Below are 14786 nucleotides of genomic sequence, written 5' to 3' on the forward strand. Positions count from 1 at the left end.
GGGAAAGACGAGTGGTATGTCTATTATATTGGTATGCAGTTGCATTAGCAATTGAGCATCTTATTACTATGGAGTTTCTTTGGACCCATCCCCTCAGTCATGGTCTATTGACTTTGGATCTTTTACGTGGTTTATATGTTAAAGTTTGTGATTAGGTCAGTTTAAGGGAAACAACTAGTGGTAGGTCATTGATATTTGATATGCAGCTGTATTAGCATTGGAAAATCTCATTTCCAGGGAAGTTATTTGGCCTTGCACGTTCAGTCATGGTTCATTGACTTATATTTAGCATTTTTTAAATGTTTTAGTTATACCTATTTTAATTTTAAACAATTACACTATTGAAATTTTATGCAGGAGAGACATAATTTCTGTGCCAACAATTTATTTCAAATATATTATATGGTCAATGCAAATGGAATTTGAATACAAAACATGTTTCAATATTTAACAGTCCAGGTTGAAAACAAAAACCTGGTATATGTCAATTAGAGATGTCAGGTTTAGTTGAATGACTTATTGAGTAATGAAACTGCCAGAAATTGTAAATGATGATTACCAATTATAATATTAATTTTTTAGCTCACCTGGCACAAAGGGCCAAGTGAGCTTTTCTCATCACTTGTCGTCCGTCGTCGGCGTTAACTTTTTACATTTTGAACTTCTTTTAGAGAACTACTGAATGGAATGAAACCAAACATGGCATGAATGTTCCTTATGACGTGTTGACCAAGTGTTGTTACTTTGTAGCGGATCCATCATCCAAGATGGCCGCCAGCGGGGGACTTAGTTTAGCATAGGACCCTATGGGAAATACATACAAATGTCTTCTTTTAGAGAACCACTGAATGGAATGAAACCAAACATGGCATGAATGTTCCTTATGAGGTGCTGACCAAGTGTTGTTACTTTGAAGCCGATCCATAATCCAAGATGGCCGCCAGCGGGGGACTTAGTTTAACATAGGACCCTATGGGAAATACATACAAATGTCTTTTTTTAGAGAACCACTGAATGGAATGAAACCAAACATGGTATGAATGTTCCTTATGAGGTGCTGACCAAGTGTTGTTACTTTGAAGCCGATCCATAATCCAAGATGGCCGCCAGCAGGGGACTTAGTTTAACATTGGACCCTATGGGAAATACATACACATGTCTTCTTTTAGAGAACCACTGAATGGAATGAAACCAAACATGGCATGAATGTTTCTTATGAAGTGCTGACCGAGTGTTGTTACTTTGAAGCCGATCCATAATCCAAGATGGCCGCATGCAGGGGACTTAGTTTAACATGGGACTCTATGAGAAATACATACAAATGTCTTCTTTTAGAGAACCACTGAATGGAATGAAACCAAACATAGCATGAATGTTCCTTATGAGGTGCTGACCGAGTGTTGTTACTTTGAAGCCGATCCATAATCCAAGATGGCCGCCAGCAGGGAACTTAGTTTAACATGGGACCCTATGGGAAATACATACAAACGTCTTCTTTTAGAGAACTACTGAATGGAATGAAACCAGACATGGCAAGAATGTTCCTTTATGAGGTGCTGACCAAGTGTTGTTACTTTGAAGCCGATCCATAATCCAAGATGGCCACCAGTTGGGGACAGTGTTTAACAAAGGACCCTATGGACATTACATACACATGTCTTCTTTTAGAGAACCACTGAATGGAATGAAACCAAACATGGCATAAATGTTTCTTATGAGGTGCTGACCAAGTGTTGTTACTTTGAAGCCTATCCATCATCCAAGATGGCCGCCAGCGGAAGACTTAGTTTAACATAGGACCGCATGGGAAATACATACAAATGTCTTCTTTTAGAGAACCACTGAATGGAATGAAACCAAACATGGCATGAATGTTCCTTATGAGGTGCTAACCAAGTGTTGTAACTTTGAAGACGATCCATCATCCAAGATGGCCACCAGTTGGGGACGATGTTTAACAAAGGACCCTATGGACATTACATACACATGTCTTTTTTTAGAGAACCACTGAATGGAATGAAACCAAACATGGCTTAAATGTTCCTTTTGAGGTGCTGACCAAGTGTTGTTACTTTGTAGCGGATCCATCATCCAAGATGGCCGCCAGCGGGGGACTTAGTTTAGCATAGGACCCTATGGGAAATACATACAAATGTCTTCTTTTAGAGAACCACTGAATGGAATGAAACCAAACATGGCATGAATGTTCCTTATGAGGTGCTGACCAAGTGTTGTTACTTTGAAGCCGATCCATAATCCAAGATGGCCGCCAGCGGGGGACTTAGTTTAACATAGGACCCTATGGGAAATACATACTAATGTCTTCTTTTAGAGAACCACTGAATGGAATGAAACCAAACATGGTATGAATGTTCCTTATGAGGTGCTGACCGAGTGTTGTTACTTTGAAGCCGATCCATAATCCAAGATGGCCGCCAGCGGGGGACTTAGTAAAGCATAGGACCCTATGGGAAATACATACAAATGTCTTCTTTTAGAGAACCACTGAATGGAATGAAACCAAACATGGCATGAATGTTCCTTATGAGGTGCTGACCAAGTGTTGTTACTTTGAAGGCGATCCATAATCCAAGATGGCTGCCAGCGGGGGACTTAGTTAACATAGGACCCTATAGATGGGAAAAACATACAAATGTCTTCTTTTAGTGAACCACTGAATGGAATGAAACCAAACATGGTATGAATGTTTCTTATGAGGTGCTGACCGAGTGTTGTTACTTTGAAGCCGATCCATAATCCAAGATGGCCGTCAGCAGGGGACTTAGTTTAACATTGGACCCAATGGGAAATACATACAAATGTCTTCTTTTAGAGAACCACTGAATGGAATGAAACCAAACATGGCATGAATGTTTCTTATGAGGTGCTGACCGAGTGTTGTTACTTTGAAGCCGATCCATAATCCAAGATGGCCGCCTGCAGGGGATAGTTTAACATGGGACTCTATGAGAAATACATACAAATGTCTTCTTTTAGAGAACCACTGAATGGAATGAAACCAATCATGGCATGAATGTTCCTTATGAGGTGCTGACCGAGTGTTGTTACTTTGAAGCCGATCCATAATCCAAGATGGCTGCCAGCGGGGAACTTAGTTTAACATGGGACCCTATGTGAAATACATACAAACGTCTTGTTTTAGAGAACCACTGAATGGAATGAACCAAACATGGCAAGAATGTTCCTTATGAGGTGCTGATCAAGTGTTGTTACTTTGAAGCCGATCCATCATCCAAGATGGCCACCAGTTGGGGACAGTGTTTAACAAAGGACCCTATGGACATTACATACACATGTCTTCTTTTAGAGAACCACTGAATGGAATGAAACCAAACATGGCATGAATGTTCCTTATGAGTTGCTAACCAAGTGTTGTAACTTTGAAGCCGATCCATCATCCAAGATGGCCGCCAGCGGGGGACTTAGTTTAACAAAGGACCCTATGGACAATACATACAAATGTCTTCTTTTAGAGAAACACTGAATGGATTGAAACCAAACATGGCATGAATGTTCCTTATGAGGTGCTGACCAAGTGTTGTTACTTTGAAGACGATTCATAATCAAAGATGGCCGTCTGCCGGGGACTTAGTTTAACATAGGACCCTATGGGAAATATTTACAAATGTCTTCTTTTAGAGAACTACTGAATGGAATGAAACCAAACATGGCATGAATGTTCCTTATGAGGTGCTGACTAAGTGTTGTTACTTTGAAGCCGATCCATAATCCAAGATGGCCGCCAGCGGGGGACTTAGTTTAACATAGGACCCTATGGGAAATACATACTAATGTCTTCTTTTAGAGAACCACTGAATAGAATGAAACCAAACATGGTATGAATGTTCCTTATGAGGTGCTGTCTGAGTGTTGTTACTTTGAAGCCGATCCATAATCCAAGATGGCCGCCAGCGGGGGACTTAGTAAAGCATAGGACCCTATGGGAAATACATACAAATGTCTTCTTTTAGAGAACCACTGAATGGAATGAAACCAAACATGGCATGAATGTTCCTTATGAGGTGCTGACCAAGTGTTGTTACTTTGAAGGCGATCCATAATCCAAGATGGCTGCCAGCGGGGAACTTAGTTTAACATAGGACCCTATAGATGGGAAAAACATACAAATGTCTTCTTTTAGAGAACCACTGAATGGAATGAAACCAAACATGGTATGAATGTTTCTTATGAGGTGCTGACCGAGTGTTGTTACTTTGAAGCCGATCCATAATCCAAGATGGTCGTCAGCAGGGGACTTAGTTTAACATTGGACCCTATGGGAAATACATACAAATGTCTTCTTTTAGAGAACCACTGAATGGAATGAAACCAAACATGGCATGAATGTTTCTTATGAGGTGCTGACCGAGTGTTGTTACATTGAAGCCGATCCATAATCCAAGATGGCCGCCTGCAGGGGACTTAGTTTAACATGGGACTCTATGAGAAATACATACAAATGTCTTCTTTTAGAGAACCACTGAATGGAATGAAACCAAACATGGCATGAATGTTCCTTATGAGGTGCTGACCGAGTGTTGTTACTTTGAAGCCGATCCATAATCCAAGATGGCTGCCAGCGGGGAACTTAGTTTAACATGGGACCCTATGGGAAATACATACAAACGTCTTGTTTTAGAGAACCACTGAATGGAATGAAACCAAACATGGCAAGAATGTTCCTTATGAGGTGCTGATCAAGTGTTGTTACTTTGAAGCCGATCCATCATCCAAGATGGCCACCAGTTGGGGACAGTGTTTAACAAAGGACCCTATGGACATTACATACACATGTCTTCTTTTAGAGAACCACTGAATGGAATGAAACCAAACATGGCATGAATGTTCCTTATGAGTTGCTAACCAAGTGTTGTAACTTTGAAGCCGATCCATCATCCAAGATGGCCGCCAGCGGGGGACTTAGTTTAACAAAGGACCCTATGGACAATACATACAAATGTCTTCTTTTAGAGAACCACTGAATGGATTGAAACCAAACATGGCATGAATGTTCCTTATGAGGTGCTGACCAAGTGTTGTTACTTTGAAGACGATTCATAATCAAAGATGGCCGCCTGCCGGGGACTTAGTTTAACATAGGACCCTATGGGAAATATTTACAAATGTCTTCTTTTAGAGAACTACTGAATGGAATGAAACCAAAAATGGCATGAATGTTCCTCATGAGATGCTGACTAAGTGTTGTTACTTTGAAGCCGATCCATCATCCAAGATGGCCGCCAGCGGGGGACTTAGTTTAACATAGGACCCTATGGGAAATACATACAAATGTCTTCTTTTAAGGAACCACTGAATGGAATGAAACCAAACATGGCATGAATGTTCCTTTTGAGGTGCTGACCAAGTGTTGTTACTTTGAAGCCGATCCATAATCCAAGATGGCCGCCAGCGGGGGGGCTTAGTTTAACATAGGACCCTATGGGAAATACATACAAATGTCTTCTTTTAGAGAACCACTTAATGGAATGAAACCAAATATGGCATGAATGTTCCTTATGAAGTGCTGACGAAGTGTTGTTACTTTGAAGCCGATCCATCAACCAAGATGGCCACCAGTTGGGGACAGTGTTTAACAAAGGACCCTATGGACATTACATACACATGTCTTCTTTTAGAGAACCACTGAATGGATTGAAACCAAACATGGCATGAATGTTACTTATGAGGTGCTGACTAAGTGTTGTTACTTTGAAGCTTATCCTTCATCCATGATGGCTGCCAGCAGGGGGACTTCCTTTAACATAAGACCCTATTGGAAATACATACAAATGTCTTCTTCTAGAGGTGCACTGAATGGAATGAAACCAAACATGGCATTAATGTTGCTTATTAGGTGTTGATGAAGTGTTGCTACTTTATTGCTGATTTACTGTTCAAGATTGCCACCAGGATTTTTTATTAAATTACAGGGCCAATATTAAACCAAATTTGGCCTCACTCATTATTAGGGTATCTGTTATGATTTTAATCTATTTTAACATGATTTCCAAAACCAAAGTAGAATCAGGTGAGCGACACAGGCTCTTGAGAGCCTCTAGTTTGTATCTATTTTGGATGATGAAGTTTAACTTACAATTTTTCAATGTTCATATTGATTTCTAAATGTTAGATCCCTGGTTGTACAGACAGAAGCGATCCACACAGTCAGATGTAGAACAAGAAGAATATGATAAGAAGCATGTGATTCTGTTAGAAACCCTTGGAAATGCTGCTATTGACCATTCTTATGAGTATATTATTTCTCATATCAATTCTACAAACTCACCATGGATCAAAAGAGCAGGTGTACATGCCCTCAGGAAATATGACACTGAAATGGTAAGATTCATGTAGATTTATAAAAAGTCTATTCTTAATAGAAGTCTTCTTCTTTTAATATTGCATTTAAGTTGTGAAAATTTGTCTTAATGGGAAATATATATATTGTTAAAACGGTTGAAGACTTTGAAAACTCAGGTTTATTCTTCTACAGTATTTTACACTAAGGTTTATTAGGGCCCCGCCGAATGGCGGACGCCCTATAGTGATCAGTCTGTCCGTCCGTCTGTCCGCACCGAATGTTGGACGCCCTATAGTGATCAGTCTGTCCATCCGTCTGTCCATCCGTCCGTCCAAAACAAATTGTGTCCGCTCTATATCTAGATAACCGTTATGATTTCAGAGTTTATACTTGACATGTTTATTAACCAACACCAGAGGGTGTGTCATAATGTATGTACAACTTCCTAGGTCAAAGGTCAAGGTCAAAAACTTTGGTTTTAGTTGACAACCCCATGTCCTATGGTAAAGATCGTGTCCGCTCTATATCTTGAGAACCGTTATGATTTCAAAATTTATACTTGACATGTATATAAACCAACACCAGAGGGTGTGTCATAATTTATGTGCAACTTCCTAGGTCTAAGGTCAAGGTCAAAAACTTTGGTTTCAGTTGACAACCCCATGTCCAATGATAAAGATACACAAATTTTTTACCACACATTATTCACAGCGGGGCCCACAGAGATGGCTCCCATCTCAATGATATCTAGTTCTTCTACAGTATTTTACACTAAGGTTTATTGAGTCGGACTTTATTCTTCTCCAGTATTTTACACTATTGTATCTATTTTTTTGGGAGACACTAGTTTAAATCAAAGGTTTTCAGCTATAAGTTAATTATTCTTTAGAAAACTAGATTGTTCTTGTATAAACATGATGCAATAAGAAATTTTGGAAAAAAAAGAATTCATTTAACATTCAGAAATCATTGCAAAATTTGTAGTTTCTATTGTAGGCAGTTGAGGCAATATTCAAAGCAGCCATGAATGATGAGAATGAAGAAGTGAGATATGAAGCTAATCTCATCTATCAGGCTCATCCAAAGTCGGAGTATAATAGGTAAAATCTTCATGGTGTAGGAAGTTAATTTATAGAAGGCTAAAAGTGATGCATTTCATATTGTATAATTCCTTACTTATGAGTATAAGAAATGGATTTTGAATGCACATACAGTAGACAGCTGTTGGTAAACCAAACCATAGTTTATAATTCCAACCAAAAGACACCAAGAGGTCAACATCATACCTGCCAACTTTTGAAAATCCCCATGGGGGTTTTAGTGCGCGACAACAATTTCAAAGGTTGCTAGTGCTGTTTTTGTGTTCTAGAAAAAGTGTCATATCTTTTTTTTAAATGGTATACTGATGATGAGCACAAAGAAGGACATTTATCTGATTCCTTGTGAAAAATAAAAGATAGTACATTGCACTTTAAATGATTTGGTGATTTACAAGAATGAAATCACTGTATGGTCATGATGATCTGTTACAATAAGTGTAATGTCCATAAGCTACTATTTATTATGCATCTTTGAATTTTGTCAATCAGCCATGCTTTTCTTCTCAAGCTGTGTAAGAACCTTCTTGCAGATAAAAACTAATTTGCCATGATCCCGATTTTTACAATTCTGACATACAGACAGAGGAATATAACTCAAATGTTCCAAACAAGTTCAAAACTTAGCATGTTTGCAATGCCCAATAATCATGAGAAACAACGATTTTGATTAGCTTATTGAGTTTTTATTTGAAAGTATATATAATTCATGTTTTGAGACAGTCCCTGTACACATTTTCTAATTAATATATATGCACGCATATATATTAATTGATGTTGTTGTCTTTCGGCATACCGGAAATGCCTACTGTCTTTTCGAACTACAACTGTTCTTTTCTATGGCCGCCTGCGTAATAGGTAATTAATTGATCTAATGAATATGTATAAGCGTTTTACAGTTGCTATAGAGATAAGTGTTAATTGAGGCGGACTGATATCCTACATCAGTAGTTAATTGAATTAGCGTCGTATATGTTAAGTTTTCTAAATTACAAGCTTGGTTCACATTGCAGATTAAGTGACGGTCAATGAATAGGGTGTTTTAAACCAACCATTTTAGCGTGATTAAAAATGAGCAAAGTCTGTTTGAGCAGCAATTAAAATTCTACGCCCAGGAAAGATGCGAAAAACAAACAAGGAGTTTCTAAAATTGTTTCTATTAAATGCAGAAAGTATCGAAACAGTCCATAAATGAATATGCGTTTGAGTCCTTAGAATAATTCTATTGATATGAAACAATTTTAAGACCCACTGATTGATATTCTTTGTGGTATTTGACCCCACCCCACCCCAACCCAACATAAACCATCAGACTAAAAGTTAAAGTAGCAGGTGCACAACTTAATGTCCAACCTGAAGAAGAATCAGTGCAAGTTTCTGGGAATTCTGTCAATTTGTTTTCAAGGAGTTGAGACAATCTGTATTACAAATGTAGTAGGCGAATTTAGAGGATCTATATAAAAATAAGGAGATGTGGTATGATTGCCAATGAGACAACTATCCACCAAAGTTAAAGAGAAGTGGATGTAAGGAATTATAGGCAACAGTACGGCCTTGAACAATGAGAAAAACACATACCGTATAGTCGGCTATAAAAGGCCTCGACATGAAAAATATGAAACAATTAAATTGAGAAAACTAACGGCCTAATTTATAACAAAACAATTTACAAAAAAAAAAACAATAATGACAGACAAGAACCAACGACAACCACTGAACTACAGGCTCCTGACTTGGGACAGGCACAGAAAGAATGTGGCGGTGTTGAACATGTTTGTGAGCGCTCAACCTTCCCCCTTACCTGGGACAGTGGATTAACAGCACAAAATAAGGACAAACTATAAAAATCAGTTGAAAAAGGCTTCACTCATCAGATCGATACAAAGCAGAAAAATATCAAACAAAAACACAGACCGAACGTGGCAGGGTATTTATCCATCCCTCATCCCTATCAACAAAGAGGCCTAGACCTTTTTTAGCGAAACAATATGACGATATCTTTGCAAATTAGGCGATACAAAAACGTTTGTATTCATTAAAGCAAAAATTAGCACATCTTAGTAACAAATAATTTTTCTTAATATCAATATTCGTATTCAACGGAGATACGATTGCAAAAACAGGATTTTTAAATTGCGTACTGGACATGATCTATACTGAATTGGCACTGTTATTCCTGCTTTTCTCTGTCTGTCACACAATTGTATAAAAACAACAAATCAACAACTTCATTATATTTTGGCTAATTTACAAAAGGACAAGTTATGAAATGAAAAAGTGAGATTTGTTTGAACAAACTAATTTAAGTATAACGTTGAGGCTTCAAATTATTTCTACTCAAAATGTCTAATTGGAGATTGTTGCCTTTAAAATTGAGATCAAGCATATCTTGAATATCAGATAGCTAATGACCAAACCATATAAACCAATGTAATTGGTTTTCCAGAACGGTTTTAGTACGGGATTAACATATAAGAATATAGCTTAGGGTTTTGAACTATTTTCAAACTTGCTACAAAAACAAGTAATCAGGATTCAGTTTTTTAAATTTCTTCAAAACAAAGACTGTTTTGACATTTACATGTCGACTTGAGCCAGGAAACTACCTCTAATTTTCAAAACAGCATTTCTGAACATACAGTGGTCGCACCTTTTTAGCATGTTTTAATGTTATCTTTGGGAAGAGGGAGGGATGGGAGAGATAGAGAAATGACTTCGTTAACAAGAAAATTATGCCCAACATTGAACAGACTGAAGTTTCATTAAGAATCCATGTCAGTTTATCTACATCTTATATAAAAAATGAGGTAAAATCATGCATCTTTATATAACAATTACCTAATCTTATATACCAAACAGGCATTTAGGTTCACGATTGCATTTCTTTTTTTTAAGAAAGCAACTTGTTGTGTAGTATTACAACGTGCTATTGTCCATTGTGACAATACACATGGTAATAATATACTGACATTAAATTATGTCCCAGAATAAACTGATAATTTCTGAACGTTTAACATGTCATATTTGTAATTCCACCACAGCCTGAGCAAATGTCGGAATACAAGAAGAAAATGAACAAAACGATATTACTGTTAAAAATATTCATCTTAGGTCGGAAAACAGAAAGATAATTAAACAAAACGGTATTGTGTCTAAAATAGTTATTTTCATTAATAGATACTAACAGGCCAAGGGAATATTCATTAAAATTATTAAAGTTTAACATGAAACTAAATTTATCATTAATAGAATATAACTAATGTTATATTATCATCCTGCGGGTTTTAACAGTGAATACATTTATGAAAATCATATGCAACATATGAGTACCAATTATCAGGAATGAACACAAATAAATTAGTATCTAATGTTTAAACTGTAAGGAATGAAAAAAATAGTTGCATGGTTATAATTCACATGAAAACCCAAAAGAGCAAGTTCATCAAGATACACAATTCAGTTTCCAGAATGCAAGAATTTCGAATCCTTGCATTTCACAATAAACGTAATAAATATTTTACAATAATCATAATTACTACGTATAAGTTACTAATTTTATATCGTTTACGTATGGTTTAATAAGTCTCTGCTTATATTTTGTATAGAAAAAAAATACAAAGTTAGAATTGAGGAAGAGATTGATTTGATAAACAAATTGCCATTAGTAAATACTTGACGTTTGTGTTTATTGATAGTATATTTTAAATTTCTGGAAAAGATTTATTAACAGTTAGGAATGTATATTAATTGAATTTTAATTCTTTTTTTGTTTTTAATAGTTCAAACTTATAGCATCTAAATCTTTGCAATGATTGTGCAATTTTGAAAATTGTATGGGTTGTGTTGACCAGCTACCCTACAAACGTCTTGCCGTTTATTTACATAATATTACTTATTATTACACCCTGTTCACACGACACAATAAAATCGGATTTAAAATCTGGTTTGACAACAATATTGGTTTGCGTTGACACAAATTCCAGTTTAATGGCAAAGAATCCGGAGTCAAACCACTTGAGGTAGGCCGTTTGACAGCCGAATTCAACTAACATTAGATTTGAACCTAGAATAAATATACGTGATGACGCAAATGCATATTCTTATCCAGAATATCAGTCCGTATGCTTGCCATTTACTATTTCTTGCGCAAGAAAACTACGTTCATGCGTAAACTTTGATTTCACACGTGGTAGGTGATTTTTTGCATTTCTTTTTTGCAAATCTAGGACACGGCAGTAAGAGCTTAATGTGATTTTGAAGCATGCTCATCATTGAGTTACTCCGACATCTAGTTGTTTTTCTTATCGTTTTCTTTCTTTTTGAGTGACTGTCCTATTATAAAGTTTGTGAAATTTTCGAAATACTAAGGATAACCCGAGGAATAGATTACCTTGGCTGTATTTGACAAAACCTTTCGGAATTTTGGGTCCTCAATGCTCCTAAAATTTGTTCTATTTTTGGTCTTTTTTAATGTTTTGTAGTCGTAACACGTGTCTGGCGTACAAAACTTTAATCCTGACCACATGTCCATGATGTGTTTATTGACTTTTACCAAATATAAATTGGTTCTTTTGAGTGCATGTTCAGGTATTCACAAGACTTATGAAAACAAGATATTTTTCAAAACTAAGTCTTCCTGTTGAATTTTTGAATTGAGTTAAGTTACTTCAGGAAACCCTTTAAATTTGAAATGTTTTATCTGACCAAATAGTTGTCAGTATATAAGAGGTCCTAATAAAGCTGGTGTGTTACTCTCAAGAACAAAATACGAAATATTCTTATAATTTGTGTCACAGAGTTACACTTCACATGGAAATTGGACTTTCAATTTTTCTATACAACCTCTTCCATGAGTACAGACGGCTTCAATGAGTATAAGAATAATTTAAAGCATCCAGGAAACAAAATATGCAGATATGAAAAATAACACCTCCAATTTCAAAAATTCTAGCTATTCTATCTCTGTTACATAGTAATAATACTTCAATAAGTAGTTTGTATGTATTTTACTTGCTTGAAAAGATGTTTTGAAAATTTTAATTAGCCATGGTATTTTGACCCCCATCATGCATGGTATATTGAACCCCCTACAATAGACCTTTAATTTCAAAAGTTCTGGCAATTCAAACTCTTGTATATAGTAATAATACTCCAATATGTAGTTTGTATGTAATTAACTTGCTGGAAAAGATATTTTGAAAATTTTACTTTTGCCATGGTATTTTGACCCCTTGCCATGTCATATTGAAACCCCTACTATAGACCTTTAATTTCAAAAGTTCTGGCAATTCAAACTCTTGTATATAGTAATGATACTCCAATATGTAGTTTGTATGTAATTAACTTGCTGGAAAAGATATTTTGAAAATTTTACTTTGCCATGGTATTTTGACCCCCTTGCCATGGTATATTGAACCCCCTATTATAGACCTTTAATTTCAAAAATTCTAGCAATTCTAATACTTGTATACAGTTATGATACTCCAATAAGTAGTTTGTATGTATTTTACTTGCTTGAAAAGATGTTTTGAAAATTTTATCTAGCCATGGTATTTTGACCCCCTGCCATGGTATATTGAACCCCTTACTATAGACCTTTAGTTTCAAAAGTTCTGGCAATTTTAACTCTTGTATATTGTAATAATACTCCAATATGTAGTTCGTATGTATTTAACTTGCTGGAAAAGATATTTTGAATATTTTACTTTGCCATGGTATTTTGACCCCCCTGCCATGGTATATTGAACCCCCTACTATAGACCTTTAATTTAAAAAAATCTAGCAATTATAACTCTTGTATATAGTTATAATACTCCAATAAGTAGTTTTTATGTATTTTACTTGCTTGAAAAGATGTTTTGATTTTTTACTTTGCCATGGTATTTTGACCCCCCTGCCATGGTATATGGAACCCCCTACTATAGACCTTAAGTTTCAAAAGTTCTGGCAATTCTAACTCTTGTATATAGGAATAATACTCCAATATGTAGTTTGTATATATTTAACTTGCTTGAAAAGATGTTTTGAAATTTTTATCTAGCCGTGGTATTTTGACGCCCTACCATAGTATATTGAACCCCCCCTTTTACACCTTCATTTTCAAAATTCTAGATATTCTAACTCTGTTACATAGTAATAATACTTCAATAAGTAGTTTGTATGTATTCAACTTGCTGGAAAAGATGTTTTGAAAATTTTACTTTGCCATGGTATTTTGACCCCCCTGCCATGGTATATTGAACCCCCTACTATAGACCTTTAGTTTCAAAAGTTCTGGCAATTCTAGCTCTTGTATATTGTAATAATACTCCAATATGTAGTTTGTATGTATTTAACTTGCTGGAAAAGATATTTTGAATATTTTACTTTGCCATGGTATTTTGACCCCCCTGCCATGGTATATTGAACCCCCTACTATAGACCTTTAGTTTCAAAAGTGCTGGCAATTCTAACTCTTGTATATAGTAATAATACTCCAATATGTAGTTTGTATATATTTAACTTGCTGGAAAAAAATTCGGAAATTTTACTTTGCCATGGTATTTTGACCCCTCTGCCATGGTATATTGAACCCCCTACTATAGACCTTTAGTTTCAAAAGTTCTGGCAATTTTAACTCTTGTATATTGTAATAATACTCCAATATGTAGTTCGTATGTATTTAACTTGCTGGAAAAGATATTTTGAATATTTTACTTTGCCATGGTATTTTGACCCCCCTGCCATGGTATATTGAACCCCCTACTATAGACCTTTAATTTCAAAAATTCTAGCAATTCTAACTCTTGTTTATAGTTATAATACTCCAATAAGTAGTTTTTATGTATTTTACTTGCTTGAAAAGATGTTTTGAAATTTTTATCTAGCAATGGTATTTTGACCCCCCTACCATGGTATATTGAACCCCCCCCCCTTTTACACTTTTAATTTAAAAAATTCTAGCTATTCTATCTCTGTTACATAGTAATAATACTTCAATAAGTAGTTTGTATGTATTTTACTTTCTGGAAAAGATGTTTTGAAAATTTTACTTTGCCATGGTATTTTGACCCCCCTGCCATGGTATATTGAACCCCCTACTATAGACCTTTGGTTTCAGAAGTTCTGGCATTTCTAGCTCTTGTATATAGTAATAATACTTCAATAAGTAGTTTGTATATATTTAACTTGCTTGAAAAGATATTTTGAAAATTTTACTTTGCCATGGTATTTTGACCCCCCTGCCATGGTATATTGAACCCCCTACCATAGACCTTTAATTTCTAAAATTCTAGCAATTCTTACTCTTATATATAGTAATAATACTCCAATAAGTAGTTTGTATGTATTTAACATGCTGGAAAAGATGTTTTGAAAGTTTTACTTTT

The 14786-nt window shown here is 35.8% G+C and overlaps 1 protein-coding gene across 1 annotated transcript in view; it reads left to right on the plus strand.

The window, feature by feature from the left end:
• The window catches only part of LOC127720901 (uncharacterized), a 212232-nt gene that overhangs the window by 57555 nt on the left and 139891 nt on the right, over positions 1 to 14786 (plus strand). Inside the window, exons 13-14 of the mRNA XM_052227641.1 lie at positions 6152 to 6360; positions 7319 to 7422. Of these exons, the coding sequence (XP_052083601.1) occupies positions 6152 to 6360; positions 7319 to 7422 (313 nt within the window). The remainder of the gene's footprint in view (positions 1 to 6151; positions 6361 to 7318; positions 7423 to 14786) is intronic.

The sequence above is a fragment of the Mytilus californianus genome, unplaced genomic scaffold, assembly GCF_021869535.1.
Source record: "Mytilus californianus isolate M0D057914Y unplaced genomic scaffold, xbMytCali1.0.p SCAF_11, whole genome shotgun sequence".
NCBI classification, from domain to species: domain Eukaryota; kingdom Metazoa; phylum Mollusca; class Bivalvia; order Mytilida; family Mytilidae; genus Mytilus; species Mytilus californianus.